This window comes from Colletotrichum tamarilloi, assembly GCF_030869305.1.
Source record: "Colletotrichum tamarilloi strain Tom-12 chromosome Unknown Scaffold_4.1, whole genome shotgun sequence".
NCBI classification, from domain to species: Eukaryota; Fungi; Ascomycota; class Sordariomycetes; order Glomerellales; family Glomerellaceae; genus Colletotrichum; species Colletotrichum tamarilloi.
This window is the reverse complement of record NW_026849387.1, coordinates 588,026-609,454: the sequence shown is the minus strand read 5'-3', so window position 1 is coordinate 609,454 and position 21,429 is coordinate 588,026. Positions and strand designations below refer to the sequence as shown.

The 21,429-nt window shown below is 52.9% G+C and overlaps 10 protein-coding genes across 10 annotated transcripts; 3 read left to right on the top strand and 7 right to left on the bottom strand.

The window, feature by feature from the left end:
* Positions 1-931: 931 nt before the first annotated feature.
* Positions 932-2,318, bottom strand: CTAM01_01837 (uncharacterized protein; the record flags this gene model as incomplete). The annotated part of the gene is made up of 3 exons (XM_060517878.1): positions 932-1,314; positions 1,386-2,125; positions 2,302-2,318. 3 exons carry the CDS (start codon positions 2,316-2,318, stop codon positions 932-934), a joined length of 1,140 nt encoding a protein of 379 aa, XP_060387412.1.
* Positions 2,319-2,847: 529 nt separating this feature from the next.
* Positions 2,848-4,155, bottom strand: CTAM01_01836 (uncharacterized protein; the record flags this gene model as incomplete). The annotated part of the gene is made up of 1 exon (XM_060517877.1): positions 2,848-4,155. One exon carries the CDS (start codon positions 4,153-4,155, stop codon positions 2,848-2,850), a length of 1,308 nt encoding a protein of 435 aa, XP_060387411.1.
* A 450-nt stretch (positions 4,156-4,605) lies between these two features.
* CTAM01_01835 (pre-mRNA-splicing factor CWC21) lies at positions 4,606-5,196 on the top strand (the record flags this gene model as incomplete). Its single annotated transcript, XM_060517876.1, has 2 exons — positions 4,606-4,838; positions 4,896-5,196. 2 exons carry the CDS (start codon positions 4,606-4,608, stop codon positions 5,194-5,196), a joined length of 534 nt encoding a protein of 177 aa, XP_060387410.1.
* A 266-nt stretch (positions 5,197-5,462) lies between these two features.
* Positions 5,463-6,071, bottom strand: CTAM01_01834 (uncharacterized protein; the record flags this gene model as incomplete). The annotated part of the gene is made up of 1 exon (XM_060517875.1): positions 5,463-6,071. The coding sequence occupies one exon, from the start codon at positions 6,069-6,071 to the stop codon at positions 5,463-5,465; it is 609 nt and encodes a 202-aa protein (XP_060387409.1).
* A 781-nt stretch (positions 6,072-6,852) lies between these two features.
* Positions 6,853-8,854, top strand: CTAM01_01833 (uncharacterized protein; the record flags this gene model as incomplete). The annotated part of the gene is made up of 2 exons (XM_060517874.1): positions 6,853-7,019; positions 7,072-8,854. The coding sequence occupies 2 exons, from the start codon at positions 6,853-6,855 to the stop codon at positions 8,852-8,854; spliced, it is 1,950 nt and encodes a 649-aa protein (XP_060387408.1).
* A 501-nt stretch (positions 8,855-9,355) lies between these two features.
* On the bottom strand, positions 9,356-11,614 carry CTAM01_01832 (uncharacterized protein; the record flags this gene model as incomplete). Its single annotated transcript, XM_060517873.1, has 4 exons — positions 9,356-10,403; positions 10,488-10,564; positions 10,628-11,135; positions 11,193-11,614. The coding sequence occupies 4 exons, from the start codon at positions 11,612-11,614 to the stop codon at positions 9,356-9,358; spliced, it is 2,055 nt and encodes a 684-aa protein (XP_060387407.1).
* A 499-nt stretch (positions 11,615-12,113) lies between these two features.
* CTAM01_01831 (carboxylesterase) lies at positions 12,114-14,198 on the bottom strand (the record flags this gene model as incomplete). Its single annotated transcript, XM_060517872.1, has 2 exons — positions 12,114-14,023; positions 14,084-14,198. 2 exons carry the CDS (start codon positions 14,196-14,198, stop codon positions 12,114-12,116), a joined length of 2,025 nt encoding a protein of 674 aa, XP_060387406.1.
* Positions 14,199-15,819: 1,621 nt separating this feature from the next.
* CTAM01_01830 (uncharacterized protein) lies at positions 15,820-16,662 on the bottom strand (the record flags this gene model as incomplete). The annotated part of the gene is made up of 1 exon (XM_060517871.1): positions 15,820-16,662. One exon carries the CDS (start codon positions 16,660-16,662, stop codon positions 15,820-15,822), a length of 843 nt encoding a protein of 280 aa, XP_060387405.1.
* A 764-nt stretch (positions 16,663-17,426) lies between these two features.
* Positions 17,427-18,110, bottom strand: CTAM01_01829 (uncharacterized protein; the record flags this gene model as incomplete). Its single annotated transcript, XM_060517870.1, has 1 exon — positions 17,427-18,110. One exon carries the CDS (start codon positions 18,108-18,110, stop codon positions 17,427-17,429), a length of 684 nt encoding a protein of 227 aa, XP_060387404.1.
* Positions 18,111-19,457: 1,347 nt separating this feature from the next.
* Positions 19,458-19,643, top strand: CTAM01_01828 (uncharacterized protein; the record flags this gene model as incomplete). Its single annotated transcript, XM_060517869.1, has 1 exon — positions 19,458-19,643. The coding sequence occupies one exon, from the start codon at positions 19,458-19,460 to the stop codon at positions 19,641-19,643; it is 186 nt and encodes a 61-aa protein (XP_060387403.1).
* Positions 19,644-21,429: the final 1,786 nt, after the last annotated feature.

Below are 21,429 nucleotides of genomic sequence, written 5' to 3'. Positions count from 1 at the left end.
TCGCTTCCCGCGACGGGACCATGGTGCGGCGAGATTGTTTGTACAGCCCCGGCTGTGTGACAGCAGTAGACATCCTAGCCCCTGCAGAGACGGACTTGTGATCAATATCATAGCCTATAGGTTTGGGAATGGAGTGTGGCCGGTATGAGATGCTGTACTGTGTAAGCCAAGAAGTCAAGTGTGAGCGAATGAGGATGAATGAGACAATACATCCAGATATTCGCTTGCCCCTCTTAGACCCGCTGGTTACAGTGTATGGGCTCGGAAATGGTGTAGTGAAAGTTTCACCTATGCGTTTTTTGACAAGCTCTTGGTATCAATCTATCTGCGTTTGCACGACTATTAACGACCAAATCCAAGTAACTGTGAGCCGGCCCTTTCTTAGAACACGACTGTATGCTCGAGGTCTAGCCAGCCGCCAGACTACCATTGTCCTCCGATGTCCGCTATTGTTCAGTGTCGTCTGTGTTGTCCATCCTGATTTCTGGCTGCATGGCTATTCTGGTTTCTTTGAGCAGGGAATATCCCGAATCCTTCTCGCGTCCTGTTTCGTCGTGACGTTGTCGTGTTCCTGTCCGAGTCCATGTGTTCGCATACAGGGCGGCGCCTGACGATGCAAGCGCCAAGGGGAGTTAAAGGGAGGACATTGATGAGCGAGTAAGTCGAACACCTGACTCCAACTTGCTCCCAAATGCAAAGTGGTACGATGACGCCAAAGAAACTGTGGCCATACGTCGTGATAGTTGCTGCCCAACTGCTAAGGCGCAGAGTCGGCGACTCGGGCACCCTATCTTGGCAACTCCGAATAAACTTCGCAGACCTGAAGACGCCTTACGGTCCCGATGATCGAATTCATCTCGTCTTTTATACTTCGGTACTCAGAGATGTAAGCAAAAAGCATGGAGGGGAATAGAGGTGAACAGAGCCTCTCTCACGCCCCGTTATCCCCCTCCCCCATCGCCGCCTCCGGCACGGAGCCCTCTGGGTCGGGATGCTGACTCGGATCGTGACCCCCCTGCTGAGCGAGGAACTCGGCGTACTCGGCGCTAGCCAATGCTAGCTGCCGCGCCGCCGTTTCGATCCGGAGCTGGAATCGAACGTGGGGGTTATCGCTCCGTGCCTCCGTCATGGCTCTTTCCAACACATCTTTCACAAAATGGGCAATGGTCGGATCGGCGCCTGGCTGCCCGAAGCTGGGGCCTGCGGGGGCCATGCCGGGAGCCATCGGCGCTGTGCCGGCAAAGCTTGTATTCGCCGACACCTGTGGCACAGGCTGTAGCTGTATGGCTGGCATGTGCTGAGGGAGGTTGTTCTCTGTGTGGCCAAGTTCGTTAGTCACCCAACACCTTGACATCTGGTCGAGCTTGTGGGTCATTTTTGCTTACCATGGAAAGAACAGCGTGAGCCGCTCGCGTTGAACCAGCAGTTGGCGCAGCTACCACACATCTGGCCACTGACGACCACACATCCATTCCAGGGTCCGTATCCTTTATGGCAGCTCTTGCAGGGACTATGAGCTTCCTGTCCCGATACATGGGCCAGTAGTGCCTCGACATTGCTCCTTCTCTTGAGGTTCAGAGTTTGATCCTGGCGACGCTGTACTGCAAGTCGCTCTCCTTCATTGTTGGCCAGTCGCTTGGCGAGGGCACTGTCGATGAGTAGCTGACCGTATCCACTCTCGGAAGCGAGATCTTCGGCCGTCCTCGACATGCCGCCAGGACCATGCCCGCCCATCTGGGCTTCCATGGCGAACTGGGCCGGCAGGCTGTGTAGATCGGGATGGATATCGGGGTCAGCGCCCGGTACTGTGCCGGGGGGACCGTTGGCTAGGATGCCTGCGGTGGCTAGGTCGAAGGGGTGCGGGTGGTGTTGCTGCTGGTGATGATGTTGGTGATGTTGGGGAGGGGCGGTTATCTCGTCGTCATCTTCGTGTTCGGCCTCGGCCTCCGCATCGTGGGCGAGCTGCTCGAGCTGGTCGGCAGCCACGGAGGAGTGTCGGCTGGCGCGGCCGTGGGCGTCCCTCTTGAGGCCGGCTGTGGGCTTCGTCACCTTGTTTGGGCGGCCTCGAGGAGGTGGTCGGCTTCCGCCTCGGGCACTCATGGGGTAATCGAAGAGGACGCTGCCTCTTTTACGATGGTGGACGGTGAGGGAGCTCTAGCTAGTCGGCGATGATAAGTGGCGTTGAGAGTGGGCAGCTGGTGTCAGCTGCAGAGAGTGTGTGATGAGGAGTTTGGGGGCCTCGAAAGAGCTGGTGTTGATTGAGCGGGAAGAAGCTGCTGATTGCTGTTCGGTCCCACTCACAATTTGGGTGCTTCCATTGTGGTGCAGTTGGGAGCTCGGGCCAGAAGTTCTCCGCCTAAGCTTTGCCGAGAATTATGTAATCGATAGAAAGAGGCCTGGAAGTGAGAGCACAACGGTCCAGTAAGTTGAAAAAGGTGTCATGTCACCAATCACGTCACTACCTGAACCTCACCTTGATGATTATGGCTTTCATGTGACAGTCGATGTCTTAATGCCAAAGAATGGAGACGCAGGCACATGGCAGGGAAAATGGACTTTCGCTACCTACACTGCTTTGGCAATGCAGGTCTCTTATAAAACGGCCATCTCATACGTCTGCCTTGGCTGAGCCAAGACATCCCTTGGAACGTGAGGGAAGAACCTTCCAAGCAACTAGGTTGGGACAGGAAGCAAGAGACATGCGCAAAGGGGGGGGGGGGGGGGGGAGCATATCCTGGTCGTTTCTAAATCTTCCAGTTCGAAAAAGCTCTTTTGAATCTTGACCTGACCGCGGGCCGGATCATTCTAACCATGATCCTTCAGTCATTTATCTTGTTGCGATGAACCTCACGACTCAGCTGTGGGAGGGTTCTCCCAGACATCGCCTCCACCCTCAGCCTCTGTCATCTCCTTCCACCTCTGGGCGAACTCCCTCAAGCCACCGTCGCCTGACATGCTGGCCTCAACGACCTCCTTGGGAAGCTTGTGCGCCGAGTACTGCGGTGTGCTGAAGTTGAAGGCAGCAGGGTTATCCTTCTCGACCAACCTCAATTCAGGCACCAATTCGTCAACGTCTTCATCGTCTGTCGTTTCTTCAACGCCGCTGCCATCAACAAGGTCTTCCTCGTTGGCACCTGGGCCTATTCTAATAATCTCTTCTTCGTTGACAACTGAGCCTAGGATGGGTCCTGGAACCTTGAACTCTAGCAATTCCACCCAGCTGTAGAGTAGGCTATCTGTCCGAGGCGCCCAGGGGTTGATATCGATAAGGCGCACCTTGCCAAGCTCGTCGCGTGAATCACTGTCACCGGGAACGTAGACGTCAAACGTGAATGAGCCGTCTGGGAAGGTGAAGCGCAGGCGGTCTTCGAAGAAATCGGTGATCTTGGATACCAACGCGGGTCGTAAGCCATCGAGGAAGGGGTAGTAGTTCCAGTCACGCTGGCAAAGACCAATCAAAGTGCGATGTTTGACGAAGCACCGGAACTCGAGGGCCGGGTTTGGCGCAAAGAAGGGTCTCAGGACCAGGACCGGTTGGAAAAGCCTGTTGGCGGAGGAGGGGACGGTGTCCTCAAAGGCGTGCTCCAGGTCATGGCTCACGAAGCTAGAGCTCTTGAGCAGGAGGTAAATATCGTTGGGCGTTGTGCATTTCAGCGTGTTCTGATGCGGCGAAATCCAAGCGGCATCTTTCGGTGCTGACCAGTTCAGCTTCGGCGCAACGGAACCGCCCAGCTCCTTGATCCTCTCCTTGATCTCTTGGTGAATTTCAGGGAATCGCTCATTGGGCGGCCGGCAGTCAGCTTCGGGTTCGTCGTCGGAATCATCTTCTTCGAGATGTTGATTCCGTCGTGGTGCGCCGGCTGTATTCGATGAAGCGGACCATTCCTCCTCTGCTTCGTCCTCTTGCGGCTCATCGTCGTCGGCGAGAATAATGCCGTCGTCACGGATGTATTGGACAAAGTCAGGCGACAGCTTGATGATTCTGGATCTGATCGACACAGTCCGGTACTTCGGGAACCAACTATCGTATGAACAGTTCAAAACATGCTCCTTCGTGACTGGCGGAAAGGTAAGTTCCTCGGTCTCCTGAGCAGTTGCATTATTTATGGCGTCCAGGGTTGGCTGCCCCTCAGTGAGACCTTCAAGAGACGGCATTGTTGAGAATGAAGGCTAGCTTGGCCTAAGTGTCTATACAGCGATTTCAGTTTGTATAGTCGAGGACACGAGTAAATTCGGATCCCGAGGTTCCGGCAAAAAAATGTGATGGGGTGAAATTTGCTCTGTTCCTCACTTACATCGATGAGTCTTCTCACATTAAGTGAGTCTTCCTGTCGCCCAAAGCGGAAAAGTACCCCACCATCCCACCCGTCATAACTTTTCTGCCGGCCCCCATCTCTCTATACACTTTCACCGCCTTTCGAAGCCCAACTAAACTTCGTCCGTGGTACCATTGCCAAGGGTCTATCGGTGACGTCTCTTGCAGATCCAAAGTACCGAGATACATCTTGATTTTCCCGCCAACACCGACTCGAGAGATCAACATCAACAGCGCATTCCTTACTTCCTCCGATTAGAGTTGATATATACCACATAATCTCGATAACCATGTCCGACAACGTCGGTCTCTCAACGCCTCGTGGCAGCGGTACTTCAGGCTATGTTCAGCGCAACCTTGCGCACATGCGCCCACGCGACTATGGCGCGCCCTATCCTCCCAAAGACGCCGACTTGCTCCGTCACAAGCAGCGACAGCCCGATAAAGAGATCTTAGAGCATGACCGCAAGCGTGAGGTCGAGGTTAAGGTCCTTGATCTGCGCGACACCCTCGAAGATGAAGGGTAAGCTTACCCCCCTCCCCCGTCCCTGGCCTTGCAAGGATACTAACGGTGCTCTAGCCTCGACGAGGAAGAAGTTGAGAAGCGATGCGACGAAATGCGAAAGAAACTACTGGCCGACCTCGAGAAACAAAAGAACAGCCGTGGAGGCGGCGGCGGCGGCGGTGGTGGTCCCGTACGGAAGCACTTCAAGAGCCATCAGGTGCACGAGATGGCAGACGCCAAGATCAAAGAGAGTGAGAGACTCAGGAGCGCTTTGAGAATAAGCAAAGACTACGAGGAGGGAAGCCACTGGAGGAGACAAGAGGAGAGACTTCGGGGCTCTATAGAGAAGGAGACCAAGAGGGAAGACGTCGACTAAAGCACCGATTACGCAGTAGAGCTCTTATTACGAAACGTGGCGTCAGGACTTGGGCATGGAATAGCAGGGAATAGGCGTTCAGGCGTTTGCATTGGAGGGCAAGCAAATACAGACACGCTGCTAGGGCATTATTCTTCAAGCAAACGGTAACAAGGATGATCTCATGGACTCGACAGCCGGGTTCGGTTTCAATTATTGTTGGTACATGGGCGCAGATTTCTTCTGGCGTCTAGTAATACACAATTGGCATGCCGCCTCTTAATTTGTTATTTCTTCCCTGATGGCGGAACCCAAGCTTCTGGCTGCCAGCCCTCGCTTAGTCCACTGGCTTTCGCCCAAGGATCCTTGCCATATTTCTTCTTCGCATCGGTCGCAGGTTGAGCCTGATCCTCTGGCAGCTCTGTCGTCTTTGCGTTCGTGTTGGCTGCTTCCAGCTCCGGCGCCGTGGGCTGTGACCGCACAGTGTTCAAAGACGGCATAGGTTGACCAGTCTGCTGGCCTGGAGCATCGGTAAGCCTAGGCTTTGCCTCCCATCTCGCGTCGGCCTGCGCGGACAAAACTTTCATCCGCTCCTGTCTAAATGCCTCTCTTGTTTGTTCTTCAAGTGTCGGGGGGTCTTCTCGGGTGTAGCGCAGCCATTGATGCCACAATGGTGACACCTTCACGTCGGAGAGGTAGGTTGATCGGGGATAGTTAACAATACGGCGGAAGCGGCCGGGACCATTCCCCCGTGACTCGCGAAACTCCCAGAAAGTATAGCCCTGCAGGTCACGGCCTAGAACCGAGCGTGTTAGTTCTCCTCGGACGTTGACAATGGGGGTCGATGGGCCGGGGACGGGGAAGGGAACATGCCGACAAGGAAGCGTTTGCGCCATGGCAGTCTGAGCGACTTCCACTTGTACCACGCCTCTAAAATTGGTGATATCCGTGTTGAAGGCATTTGCGCTGTTGGAATGGGTGGTTGGGAAAGAAATATCTTCGATCAGGAACCCATGGCTTCTAGATGCGAAAGTCGCCAAGTCCTAGAAAAGTAATGAGGTCAACCTTGGACTGCACCGCCACTTGAAATTTGGCCGAGGAATGGCGTATCTTATCGTCAGCCACATATTTCCTCTGCAATGGAAACCCGCGACTGAGCGTTCGCAGCATCAGAGTTGCATTGGCCCCGCCAGCCACCACCGCACACGTCACTCCGCAAGACCGCGGCGGTCCAGCCGGACCCTGGGTCCTGTCACCTTATCCAGGTTCCCGCCAGCGGCGCCTGGCTCTAGATGCATAAACAATTAAAACATCCCCACCACGGCCGTTCTTCATCGGGCCTTCCAATCACTTCAACCTGCCACCCGACTGCCTTGATTCCCCCGCAAAACATTGGCCTAACACTTGTTTTCACCCACAAAAAGACTGAAGACACGCGATCGGGGAAACATCCATATCATCTGAAGCAAGTCCCGCGCAACGCGCGCCGAACGACAGAAACTTGCATCCGTTACTTCAACTCCGTCATCGCCGGACCCCGCCGACGTCAGCGCCTAACCGTCACCCTACTGAAACGCCCTCGCGAAACCAACCTCAAAGCTCCTGAACCCGCAAGACTCGATTTGGTACAACGATACGAAAGACTATCTTGATCAATCGCCAGTCAACGACGCCATCATGGCCTCTGTATCGTCCTTGGACAAGGATTTGCGCAAATTGCGCCTCGACAAGTACACACCGGCTGCTGCAAAAGAAGTCAGCAGTTGGATCGAAGGGGTCTTGGGTGAAAGACTACCAGCAGGCGACTTGCTGGAGGGACTGAAGGATGGCGTTGCACTCTGCAAGTGCGTGGGTTAACATATCCCATACTTACCAATACTGACCCTGATACCTTAGGTTGATCAATCTCGCGGTACCACCACCAGGCGTCAAATTCAAGAAGTCGGCCATGCCATTCGTACAGATGGAAAACATCTCTCACTTTCTGCGCGCCTGCAAACAACCTCCTCTCAACCTTCAAGACCACGATGTCTTCCTGACCGTCGACTTATTTGAACAAAAAGACCCTGCCCAAGTGCTCCAATGCCTGGGCGCTTTCAGTCGAGCCGCGAACGCAGCAAACCCAGCCAAGTTCCCGACGGCAATCGGAAGCCGGAGCCGGGGAGGAGTGATGAGTCCCCAAGGAACTGGTCGCGGAACCCCATCGCCGACAAGGTCGCGCGGATTCTCCAATGCATCAGGCTTCGGCTCGCCTCGGCCTACTCTGACCAGCGCCAAGACCGGAGACTCCGGCTCGGGTCGCTGGAGCCCGACTAAACCTACTTCCCCAGTTACCAGCTGGAGCAGAAAGGAACACGAAGGCGCCACGTCTCCCGCTTGGAACATCGCCCAATACGGCTATATGGGCGGTGCCAGCCAAGGAAACCTAGGAATATCATTTGGCAGTCGGAGGCAGATCACGAGTGCTGGCCCTGCAGTGCCTAGTTTGGCCGAGAAGGAGCGCATTCGAAAGGAGAAAGAACTCGAGGAGGAGTATCAGCGCCAACAGCAACAGCAAGAGGACGCGGAAAGGCGTAAGAAACTGGAGGACGAACGCGAGGCTATGCGAAAACAAGAAGAAGAGGAAGAACGACTACTGAAAGTGAGGCAAGCGGAAGAGGATGCCAAAGCGGAGAAGCTTGAGTGGGACAGGCAGGAAAAAGAATGGCGTGCGAGGGACGAGGATCGCCGCAAGAAGGAGGCTGAAGCTCAAGCACGCTTGAACGAAGAGCAAAGCCGTCTAAGGAGCAAGAGCGACGCACGACTCCGGGGCCAGTTTCTGAGCCAATATCAGTCTGAGCAGGGCATCAAAGCACAGAAGACTGGAGCCGATCGGATTGCTGAACTGGAGAGAGAGCTCGAAGAGGCCAGGGAACGCGAAAGGCAGTATGAACTTGAACGCCAGGGACGAACGGGCAGGACACTGGCCGTCACCAAAGACCCCAAGGAACGCGTTCGGTCTAGGAGCCGGCCTTCCGATGGAACCCCTAGCCGTCAAGACTCATGGTCCAGAAATGAGCGTGAGGTTCTCCAGACGGCGTGGTCGCAACATCAAGACTCGCATCAAGACGACGAACCCCCCGCGCCGCCACCAAGATCGCCGAGACCTCTCCCCGATCCGATGGCGGTCGCTTCGCCTCCTCAAAAGGCTGTAGCGCATACGACTGGTGGTCGGCCCCTCCCGGATCCTGCTGCTTATCAGGCGGCCGCGCGGGCCCCGCCTAGCCGAACTGACAGATATCTCAACAACAACGCAGCTCCTGCGCCATTGGTCGCCAAGCAGACATACTCACGCGAGCTTGGCGCTACTGCCGAGCAAGATGGCGAGGACCGACGGCGTGCTCAAAGCCAGACCAAGACTAAGGCGGGTGGTTGGGCTTCAAAGTCGCTGCTCGAGCGAGAGATGGAGATGGAACGTGAACGCCAGCGTGAGTGGGAGGAGTCCCAAAAAGAGACGGCCAAGGCGGTTCCCAGTGGCAACGGAGTTGACGGTATCGGCGGTGGCATTGGAGGCCGCTGGGATGTGAGCCAGTGGGCGGGATACACTGGGGGAGACAACCAGAATCGGGGTGCTCAGGGCATCGGGGCAGGTCGTAGACAGATTGTCGGGCCCAGGCCGCTGCCCAATCCTCCTCGTTAAGAGGTTTTGTCAGATAGAAGGTGGTTTTCACTGTTTCCTGAGCGTAGACAGGCGCCTAATCCGCATGAACCGGGCCAAGGGCGGTTGTGCATGATGGAGCATTGGCCTGGCAATTACCGATCTTGTAATGAAGAGAACATTCACATGAACCTGACTAGTACCGGTTTACTACATATGGACCCTGGGCGCCATGACAGGAGAGTTGAAATGAACGCATTCTGTGAATTTCGAGTGTGTTCTACCTTCTCTCTCTCGATTATCAACGCCGGTCGTCTTGTAAGCCTCTCGGTTTCTTGTTTCTCTTGAGACAGCCAGATTGATGGGGTGTTCTCTTGCTTCTGCTGACATCAAATTTGTGGCGGTTCTCATGCGTGTAGTTCATGAGCAGCGCAGGTTGGACTCGTGAAAGTGTCGTTGGTTTTCTTTCCCAAATTCAACCGCTGAAGAGAAAGGTGGAAATCATCTCGGAAAAGCTTTTAAGATCGCAATCGCCATTCCAAACTACCATGCGGAATCTGGCCAAGCTCCTGGTATCTTCAACGGCCGTTTTTCCCTTTTGAGATATCCAGATCGGTAGAGCTTTTTCATCTGCCTTCTGTTGAACCTCTCCTGCATGAGTTTCTTGGCGTATTGGAAACCTGCAGGAGGACTACCGTCGGAATGTCGACCATTCAAATTGAAAAAAAGCGCGTCTGAGTCATAGTCCCGTAAAAAGTTGAAAACGAATGGCCACTCTCTTTTATCGGATTCAGAAAGTCTGCAAGATTTCCACAGCACGTGTTGTTGACAATGCGTGTGCTCTATGGTCATTAAGTCTCCGAGATCGGGCCAAATGGCTTCTTTGAGAAGTTCGCCGAAGTTCTTAAACTCATTTCTGACTTCGTTTGCTTTGCTGTACGGGCCGACATATCGGTGCAACAGAGGGATCTCAAACCCAGCAATCTTTGTTGTGCCTGCTACTGTGACCCATACCCTGGCCCTGTTGAAAGGGGGTTGCCAATCGATGTATTGCTGGAGATTCGGTTCCTCACTTTGGAGGTACCTGGCAACATCAACTCCAGCTACCAGCAAAATCCTGACCCAGTGTGAGAGAGCAGCCTCGACTGCATAGTGGCAGGGAGAGCTTCGGAGAAGGAGGGAAAGTACGGTTGCATGCCTTTGGAAGGAGCGAAACGCATAGTGAGTCTGGTGCTTGCAGATCCTGTGGACATCCACGCCTTCATCGATCAATTCAACAAAAAGGCGAGTCCAGTCTTTTGTTCGCCGATCTTCCCGGCACCAGAACGGGTTTTTCTGAGCCTGCAGCACCAAAAGTTGAACTGCGATGTCCCAAACAGCATCGAAAAAACCTTTCTTCTCCATCTCATGCAACGCAGGCAATCTGCACCGTCTGTACACAGCAACCAGAGACTCAACATCTTCAACACCACTGGCCATCAGCCTAAATCTCGTGGGTCTAGATCGTTGTGTGAGTTGAACAATTTCATCTACTTCAAAAACACGGCCCAAGGCATCAGAAGGTTCAAGTAGGTGATAGCGACGAATTACCCCAACCCAGTTATCAGGCCTACAGATGCTGGCCATTCTGTTAGCCCGCATGCTGGGAAAGATTAGTGTGCATGCACGTTCTTACTTCTCATCTTGACACAAATCAAGATTCTGTTGGGCGAGGAAGCGGCAAAGAGACGGCTGGCCGCAAACCGCTGCCGACTGTGACCGACAAGAAGTCAGCCCTCTCAAGATCTCCATCGGGTACTGAACACCAGGTCTTACCTCAAAGAGCGTCCTATCCCCAAGCATGGTGCCTAGAGTGATAGATCTGGTAGAGAGTAGGTCTTGCAGTGCTAGCAAGTCCCCATCGCACATGATGATCAATATCTTTCTAACCAGCTTTTCGTCTTTATCTTCAGAGAGAACATGGCGGACAGCGAGAGCACAGACTATGGGGGTCAACGTGCTCATCGACCAATGTAGTTCTATTCTGTAGGAAAACTTGCTGTGCCCGAAAGTGTAGGTCTTGATCTCGCTTGTGTTGGATACCTCCTGTACACCGTGAGAGCTAGACCTCTTGAGTATTGTCCTGGTCTGAGTTTGAAATCGAAAGCCGAAGGCTTTAATCGTCATCTGATTCCCTGTCTTCGCCATTGTTGTATGTCTTGGCTCGGATGGCAGATCGCCGTTGTGATCTCGTTGCAGAGTTGACTGTGTGAGAGTAGAGCACATGTTCGATAACTCAGATGCTTCGTTGTGGTGAATTGTCAGCTGCTGGACGATGTTGCACCTAGAGCTATCACAGAGTCAGTCCGGATGTTTCAGAAGTAGAACTCGGAGGGCACACAGTATCTCCGCAGTCATCATATGCTGCAGGTAATTCAGATCATCGTCCAGCCACTTGCTCAGCCGAGATATATCATCTTTGCATTCCAGGAATGTGAATCCCACCGTGTTCAAAGGACGTCTCTTTCCACCTTTTCTTTCCAGCTTTGTGATAATGGTATGAATCTCGGCGAGTGTCGATGAGATGCTTCTGAGAACACACACACCCCAGGTCTTGATGAGATCAGAGCACTGTCTCGAAGATGCGTCTCCCTCGAGACTGTCCTTGATCGCACCGCAAATCACCTCGACTCTTTCGATCTTGAGTGCCAATCGGTTGATCTCTGCCGAGGCAGACCGGTAAGCTGTGACGACTCTCTTGACTTTGATGGCAGAATCGATGAGCTGCAATGAGAGCCCAATCACTCCGATAGCTGCCTCCATCAATGATGAGGCCGATGTTGAGGGCGTGTGGAACCGCAACTAAAAACAAAAGACACATGAAGACGCGAACATTCACAAGAGACTGGAGAGACGGGCGAGGCACCTTGTTATCCTACCATCAAGTAAGAAAAGACAGCGAGGCGAGGCTGTCAGGCAGATTTACACCTCCCAGAACGTATATGCGACTGTACAGCTGTGGCCCAATGGGCCTTGCCGCAGATAGCTTCGCCACAGCCATGCATACTGCGCAAGCGGTTGGGTCCATTCCCAACCCTGTCATTTCCCATGGCAGTGTGTTGCTCCCTCGCTAGACATTGGCCATTGGCTAGGGAGATTGAAAAATGAGGTTTTCTTTTTCAGTTAGCATCAAACAAAGTATGCATTCATTAGGGGTTATATAGAGCCCTTCTACGCGGCGCCATGTACTAAATGTCTAATTATGTAGGTCCTGAATGCTTGTATGTGCATCTTTCTCCTTCGGCCATTGTAGATTATTTACTCAAATGTAAAAATCGAGCGACAGTTTCAGCCACTCACACTGCTCGACATCCTTGAACCCTTTCATCATGTTGTCTTTTACAGGCCAATCGATAGCCCTCATCTTCATGTCACCTTTCACAGACGGCTCCCAGGGCCCGGATTTTTCTAATGCCCTCAACGTGCTGTCGAATCCTCTAGCCCTGAGGAAAGCCTTATCCGGATTAGGATCATAAGTTCTTGCAAACGAGGTGAATGTGTCGACGAGATATTGCATCCAGGGCAGATCATTCTCGTCTCGGAGCGGGTTTCCCTGACGCACGAGATTGCCAAACAGCGGAAGTAACTCGCCCGAGTGGCATCGTAGGTTGTCGGCGGGCGACTCGGGATCTCCATTCGGGTGAGCCTTTGACTTGGGTGCCTCGCAGATGTCGAGTCTCGGCCACTCGGGCGTCTGGTACGTCCGCTCAAACTCATAGTAGTACACCTTGGACCCGAGGACGCCGTTCTCCAAGCCTGCGTACACCGTAGCTTGATCTACGCAGCGGAACATTGCGTCCGTGGCGAGCCTGGCTCCCACCCCGAACGCCGCCCGCGTCTGGTTTCTGACATCTGTCGCAGGGAAAAGACGCTGTGGCGGAGCTGGGAGGCCCTGAGATGTGAGCCACTGGGTATCGTTGAGGACTGTTCCATTCCGCGGTAAAATCAGAAACGGCAAGCCGTCCTCAGATGTGATGCCCATCATGACGTTGACGTTAAGAGAGTCTCCCCTGAGAGGCAACTCATCTGTCGTCAGGTAGACACCATCGTTGACGAGATACCGCGCTCCTGGTCCGAGACTTCCAAGTGGCGCGTCTCTAAGACAGTCAAGCTGCGACGTTGCGTTGGTACAGTTCGTGGTGCCGAGGATGGCGTTACCCACGAGGTCTAGCTGTTCCTCGATGGAGAAGTACTTGGAGTATGATGTCCCGTACGCCAAGCCTCCAAGATTGCTGAGCGGAATCGCGCCCGCAAACTTCCCGGCAGCCTTTGGAGACGCCATCATCGCGCGGACGGAGGCAGCTCCGGCGGATTGGCCAAATATGGTGATCTTGCTTGGGTCCCCGCCAAAGTCTCGGATGTGTTGTCGGACCCAGTCCAACGCCAGAATCTGGTCAGCGAGACCAAAGTTGCCATTAGTCTCGCCATCGTCAATGGCCAAAAATCCCAGAGACCCAAGCCGGTAGTTTATGGTCACGACGACTACGTCGCCACGAGATGCCAGATTACCCCCGTCAAACAGGGGATCACTACCAAAGCCACTCGTCAGAGCTCCACCGTGAATCCAAAACATGACCGGCCGGAGACCGCTGTCGATGCGTCTGTTACGGGGAAGATACGGCGTGTAAACGTTCAGGTACAGGCAATCTTCTGTGCCGCCGAACCCCTGATAGCAAGGGGATCCGAATTCGAGTGCGGTAGCATTACCGCCAGAGCCTCGATACATTTTAGGGTATGCAAACCGCTTCGTCCTCGTAGCGTAACGCATGCCATGAAAGCGGAAGCTATTCCTATCGCGAAAGCCAAGTACTGCTTCTCTGTTGGAGTACACCACAGTCTGCCACCTCGGACTGCTGTCCTGGGCTATGCCGTTGGAGTAGGGCGCCGTCTGCGTGCACAGAACGGTATTCGTGTCGGATGTGTCGGCAGAGGAGACCTCGCCTTTGAGGTTGATCGTTTGGGGATCATCGCCGTTCTTGGGCATGACCCAGATTGCTGACAAGTCAACATCGGGCTCTTGATAGTCGAGAATCTCTAATATCCTCTGCGTGGAGTTTGAATCTGCTTCCCACAGCTGTTCGCCTAGATCTTTGCACATGGACTTGGCCTCTCGTAAAGGCACCCGGGCCCTGAGGAAGAGGGCGCTTGTATTGGCCGCTGGGCTTTTCGAGTCTAGAAGGTTGCCATCGTCAGTCAGAGGCTTCTGGATATATGACACTGGTTGAGACTCACCCAGGAGGTCATTGTCTCGAATGATGGTTATGTCGGTCCTGAGGTCCTGGGTCGACGGTACGCACGAAACAGCTGCAGCTAGTATGGCGACCAGAGCGAGCACTGCCGCAGGCATGACGTCTTACACCGAGACCGAGATGACAATTCGCCGAAAAGAATATCGGAACCCATATATACAAGCATGGGGAAAATCAACAACCAAAACCAAAGGAATGGATTGTAGAACTGTCTGCTTCTTCCTTCTGAGCAACGTTGACCTGGAAATACAACACAAGTGACGGCAGTCACTTCAACATTAAAAGAGTTCCAGGGACATCCGCTCAACTTAACCCAACCGGACTGTCCATTGCGCCGAGTGAACAGGACAGAAGCAGGCCAAGGATCTCCCAAGCAACAAGGCGAGCGGGAAAGGAAGAGTCGGCACGGTCCGACTAGGTGCCCAAGTCTTGCTCTTCCTCGCAACTCAGAACGACACACTTGGCCCTCCTCCGTCCTCACCGCGGGGCCCTGGGAATAAAGCTCAGGCACCAGAGTCGATCGAAGCTTTGGGATCAGCCTATCCGTGTTAGAGTGATTTCTCTACCGGGAAGACCGCAGGGCTGGAATGGCAGACGAGGGAGACCCCGAGCAGGGAAGCATGATGGACGCGGGCACTCTACGAGTTTTAGGCTGGGCGCATGAGATCGCGCGGGGGCCGATGCTTCTGGTCCGAGCCAGGAGCAGGCTGGCGGAAAGGTTGCTCAGGTTTCAAAACTCAAGGCTCTCGCGCGCTCGCGCGCGCCGTGCTCATTCGCCTGGCCCGCGACAGTCATACACACAAACACAAACGACGTGGAGGTATCGCGTTTGGCGCAACTTCGATTTCTAATTACTCCGACGGGCCGGTAGATTCTTGTTTGACACTGCAACCCTCACTCCACCAGAACTTGATGGTGTGGGTGTCGTTGGGGCTTGTAGGATAAGTTTGGGGTGCTATTCGATTGCCGAACATCCGAAATTTTGGCAAAACGTCGTAATCGGAGCCGTTGCTGTTGCATTCTCGAGTATGATCTACGAACTTGGATCAGTGCGGGGTGGATTGATGTAACACCATGTCAACATCCAAGAGCGAGGGCATGAAAACGAGAAGGTCTGGCCAAGATGAGAAAGCTCGTTGTGAGATGAACGACAACGGCGTCGGGAAACGACATGGATCAATCTGACTTCTATTGTTTCCATGCAGCACCGTTCGATTGTTCTATCGTTCCATGTCTCTCTTTACACTTTTGTTGTTGCGGTAGTGGCAAGACGCCAAGAAGGACGGCGAAACAACGGAGACCGTCCGTCATGTTCGCCATCTGATGCGTGCCCTTTGCACATTTACTGAGTCGTCCCTTGTGAGTTAAACTCTATGTTCTGAAGAGGATTCCGTCCCGACGAGATAAGAGGACTAGGTCAAACAATGCCTGACTCACGAAGGTTTATGGAGAGGATGAGGCTCAACATGGAACAACGTCAACCCTTCCTGGCATCTAACACATGTCACAATGAGACAGACAAGTGTTGTGTCGGATGAACCGCGATTGTTTATTTCTCTGGCTACTGATAGCTATGCAGTGGACTGCAACTACCAAATGCACAGTTCCTTGGCGGTGTTCTCAAAGTTGATGATTGTGAACCAAAGCTAACCCAAGTTTCCCGAGTATTCCCTTGTATCCTTCTCCAACCTTTCAGGTATTGCTGGTGATTCCAGACGTCTAATCGTGCTTCAGAGGCGGGTCGGACTTGCAACAGTCGTACTTGTCCGTTGCGACGATCCAGAAACTGAGTGGGAACTCCTTGCAGCCGATACTGCCTCTAACTTCCATGCTATCGTCCTTGCCGCAGTGATGGAAGCTCTGAGCGAAGATGCCATACATGTCGAGGTTGCCGATCTTGGAACTCTTGCCATTGATTGGGGAACCTTGAACATTGGCGAATTCAGAACCGACGGCGATGAGACACGTGCCGATTCGCATGAACTCAACCCACTTGGTGCCACGGAGATCAAGGTCAGAGAAGGTCCAGGTACCGGATGTCTTGGCCATATGCTTGTATATCTCCATGCAGTCCTTAGACAAGGCCTTCTGGTCGCGGTTGTAGCAGGTAACGCCTTGTCCCTGACAGACCTTCTCGGACTTCTCGCTTTTCTCAAAAATGTGACGTTTGGAGAAGGAAGAGGTGCTGAAGTGATTGATGATGGGAACGGGAATGAGGGTCTCTCTGGCAAGGAGAGTATCGTCAGTGTTGATGTCATCCTTGGCGATGTTGTCGACACTCTTCTTGGTTTGCTTGACTTCAACAACCGAGGAGACCGCGCCCTCGGCATCGATGGAGTCGGCCTTATCGACCTTCGGAACGGTGAAGATGGCCTTGCACTTGCCGTTGCTGAGAAAGACCTCGTGGCAGATAGCCTTGGGACAAGGCGGCTCAGTAAAGGCGCAGAGAGAGCCACAAGCAGGATCGCGGATGATTCCAGGACCCTGGGCAACCGGGTTGGCGGCGACGGCAAGCGCCATCACAGCGGTAGCGGTAGCGAGAAGACGAACTATGACAACCATCTTGAGGGTTGTTATGTGGGAGACTCGATTGGTGATACAGATGGAAGCTGTCTCTTGGAGTAAAAAAAATGTAGAACTTTGTCTGCTTCTGGCTGTGGTATCCGTCGTATTTGGCAGTCGAGGGGCGGGCGGGTAGGTAGAGGTGAAGAAGACCAAAAGCAAGTAGTCTCGGATGGTAATTGCTTTACTGGAAGCTCGAGGCAGTGAACAAGGTGCTTTGAAATCTTTGTATTTTCTCGCTTGATAGTAGAGGAAGGAGGGAAAACAAAGGGAGAAGGTGCGATTGTGGGTGTATAGAAACGCCAGTTGTGAAGGGGAAGGCACGGAGGAGCAGCGTGAGGTGAAAAGGGAAAGAAAAACATGATACCTTAGGTATGAGCATCATTGAATGAGGGAACCTGAAAACACAATATTCACATACAAGGCCCAGATGTGAAGTATTTCACTCTCTGTGCGCTGTGTAACACAATAGCCGGGTCAAGGTGAGATATCTTGTCCACCTGAGGCTAAGTCAACCTTCTGTAGTTCAAGGCACTAGACTTGACTATTGTAGTAAGTATTCCATTCACATGGGTCCAGTCATAGTGTTCGTAATGAAGCCTGTGTATTGGGACTAAAAGTATCCTCCTTCCAATGTGACCTCAAAGAATTCCAAGATGCGGCCACGAACTACCCGCTCCTGCAACCCGTTTCTTGTGAATCCATATCGACCCTGTAATGATGTTTATTCTCAGGAGCCAAATCTCACAAGGCATGCTCACTCCTCAGTTGTCCCACTTGATCATGTCGGGGTTGGCGATGTACCAGTCGGCAGCGACCTTGCCACCCGAGGCGATGCAAGAAGAGCGACCAGCAACCTCGACCTGGTCCATCATCCTGTGCTTCTCAATGGCCTGCTGGATGATCTCGGTGACATCCTGGTTGCCAATGTTGATAGCAGCCTCGGGGCGGTTCTCCTTGGTGGCGCCGACGACAAAGGCGCAGGTGCCAACAACAGATAGAGCGACCCAGCGGTGCTTGTCCAAGTCGGCCTTGGAGACGGCCCAGTGGCCAGCGTTAGAGGCGGCCCAGTCTTTGATGGCGAGGCAGTCGGAGACGAGGGGCATGTAGGGGTTGATGTGGCCAGAGTGAAGGCCATTGACGTTGTCGCAGAAGTCCTCGTTACCAGTCTTCTTGTTGGGAATCCAGGTGGTGGCTCCAGAGTTGATAGCATTCTTCACGCTGTCGAAGTTACCCTCATTGGACTTGGCAGGATTGAGAGTGAAGACAGCGAAAACGCTGCCATCGGAGGCTGTGAAGGGGCGGCAGACAGCGTTGGCAAAGGGAGCCTCAGTGGCCTCGCAGATGGTGGCCATGTCGGCCTTGACCGGCTGCTCAGCAGGAGCAGCAGAGGTGACGATTGCGCCCAAGATGGCCGAGAAGGAGGTGATGATGGTGATGCTCTTCATTTTGGCGGTGTGAGTGAAGGATTGAATTCAGGATGGGATATTGTGATGTGAGGTGTAGAGGGTGTTTGAGATTGTCTGTTATTGATTGTCGATGAGACTTTCGTGGGGTTGAATTGTTTGTGGGAGGAATTTTTTCCAAGAGAGGGAGGGGCAAGAGACTTTTTCGTCCTTTTGATGTGAAGCTCTCATTGAATACTCACTCAGGCAAGGGCGGTGTGCGATTTTTGATGGTGAATACCATCACGGTCTTAAATGAAAAGGGGGCAGTAGTGGATTGGGGGGGAAGGTGCCTCCAGCCCATTGAGCAGAAGCAAACAAAAACAAGCCGTGGAAAGTTTGTTTGCAAATGGCTTCTATTGTTGCACCATGGACAATTGAGTATGTTTCTGAGATATTCACGACGAGGAAATGTGTCTCAACATAGCTGGTAAGTGAGATAACTTCAATAAGGGGTGAGGTATCGTGTGTTGTGTAGCTTCAATACGATCAATGCAACGACCTACCTAGGTTGATTCCCTTCATCAAAACCTTCATAACCGGGCTGATTGAAACAAGCCCTCTTAGAATTTGGTAAAAAATTCCCAATCCTATTCCTGTAAATTTAGTTGTGGTTACGCATGGGAGATCTTCCTATCTGACTTACTTACCTCTGACGACTTGGGGCGATGTGTACGATATACGACTACGCTACATACTATTCTAAACCCTCTACCTCATGTTTGTGGCTTTATTTCGTTGAACGATTCCTCTTTTCAGACATACCGTGACTGGAAGTCATCATGTTGACGAAGTTCTCTTCCTTAGAACATCGATGCGACTGGGCAACAGATTCAAGACGAAGAATACCACCCCTTTCAGGTATACTAGTATTGTCTCTGCAAGCGCTGTCCTTATCTCGAATCTGGAAAAGTGCCAGCTGAGTAGTGGCACAACCTGTGTGTTCCCCCGCAGAGGACGAAAAGGGGCCAGCATCTCGCACCGCAGGCTGAGCCAGGCATCCAAGCCGTAAGCACACACTCTCTCGGAAAGGCACTGATCTCTTGACCTCGGACTTATCCGGTCGGATAAGTGGCGCAAGTTGAGACATGTGTGATGGTGTCCTCGGGTCGAGCCGCTGTCTCAAAAGGCTCTATCCGCCGAGGCAACGCCTTTTGCGTGTTCAACGTCTGGCGTCATACCGAGTATGTATCTGGGCACATCATCACCTTACTGCTGCCTTGCTGATTAATTCTTTAAAGAGGCATCGACTTGACGCCGTGTTACAGATGAGCCAACCATCTCCGACTACAATTAGTGGGCAATAGATGGATTGCGAGGGAGTCGGAAAAGGAAGGCCGAACGCCGTAGATGACCAGCCAAAGGGCTCTACAATGTGCAGAAAACAAGTCAGTCGCGTCAGCCAAAAGAGACGAGGCAACCGCACTTTCGCTAGCCTCGTTGAGAATGGGCAAAACTTTTTTTTGGGAGAAGCTGGGAATTCTGCACCCATCTACACCCTTGGTGTTGCAACCGGGCGCAGGCTGGTACATGTGAATGAGGGGTGGTGTCTTGTTGTGTAGAAGCCAAGGGCTCTTCTGCTTGCAGGGATTATCAGCATACTGACTGATTCCTCTTCAAGCCAGGTGCTTTGTAGATGTTACACCAAACACTCAACGTTCGAGGATAGTGCCACTTTGCCGAAACTTCTTGAATGTACTGACATGACGATCAGTTGAGAATTCAATGGAGACGGCGAGAGTGACAGCTCTTGTCCTCCCTCGACCGTTGGGCATATATACAGATGGCGGCGGCCTTGTAGACGGTGAGACCCAGGAGCCAGGCCTCTCGTTTGTGACATGGAGTACAGCTTTTCGGCTTCTGAAGGACAAAGAAAAGACCCGCAGTTTGACGGAAAGCCGCCAGATCGCTCGATTGTACGCGTTGTACATGAGGTGAGCAGGGAAGTCCCTGTGGCATTAGGCATCTCTGCAATGGCTACGACGAAGACAGATCCCAGGGTACGTGAGGAGATTTTTCTTGTATCACCTCTGATGTGAGAATATGCGTGTCCAACGTCGCGCAAAGGCCCTGCACAAAGACGACTTCAGTTGCTGTGGGACCCAGGCTTCTCGACGTGCAGTGCCGATGAGTACAACGTTGGGACTACACGCATCGAAGTCGCCGAGGTCTTAGAATTCTGTGTCGTCAGGAAATGCGAGTTCGTGCCAGCTCCGTGGATGTTGTGTACCGACACAGCAGACAGCCTTGGTCTAGGCTTCTGCTGATCAGCCGCGGCGTCTGAATATCATCAAGCTTAACTGGCAGACGGTGTGGACAGGCCTCCCCTGTCTCTTGAAGATCGAAGGAGTTGAAGAGGCTTCGCGAGGTAGTAAAGATCCTTCATTATTGCATGGATGGTGCTTGTAAAGGAAGCAGGAAACCGATCAGAGCAGTTGTCAGTCACGTCAGTTAAGGTGCGGCTCTGCAATGGCAACTGAGACCAGTTGGCATTATTGTCTCATTCTTCTCCGCCACTACACATCATTCGAGCACTCTAAAATGTTGTGAGGCCATGAGAACGACGTGGACATGGGAGGAAATAGGCGCCTGCGAAAAAATTGGCGTTTGGATTGGACTCGTATCAGAAGACCGGCCACGTAAGATGCTCCATTCAGAATGGTCTTGTCGAAGTGTCAGATGGACCACCGAACAGGCCAGCTCCAAAGATCGAGGTAGAATTCGCACGGTCCAGACCACAACCTGGATGAGAGGCGCACTTCGAATCCTATCTTTGATACGAAGCCGAGGGCGGTACCGACTGCACCACCCTCGTCGACGAACAGCCTTAATGTCTCGGTTGTTACGGACTCAGAATAGTCTCTCTCACGTCCTGCATAAAGACGTACGCATGTCTCGATCGCTGGCATCTCGAATTCGCATCCTATGACCGACAAGAATCTTGTATTCTTGCCCATTCCTTCGTGTCGTGTCAGCTTGATTGGCCAAGCACCTAGGGCTTCTGCCGTGTAACATTATTTCTGCAGGTCGTTGCTGGATGTTCCTTATCGGAGTCATTTGATGCACCCCTCACCAATTGGAGTCGTCTTTGAGGGGGAGTCGTGGTCGTTGATTGGGGTCGATGATGGCACCCAGAAGTGTAAGAATCCTATATCCGATTGAGCCGGCCCTGGACAGTGTTGACCGCGAGCCTGCATGGATTTGCCGATCAAGCCATACAGCTGGACACACTCTTTAATGCGCGTCCTCCACACACCTCAAGAAAAAGCGGCACGTCTTCGGTGAAGGAATCGAGGTTGACAGATATTCAGCCGGATGGTTG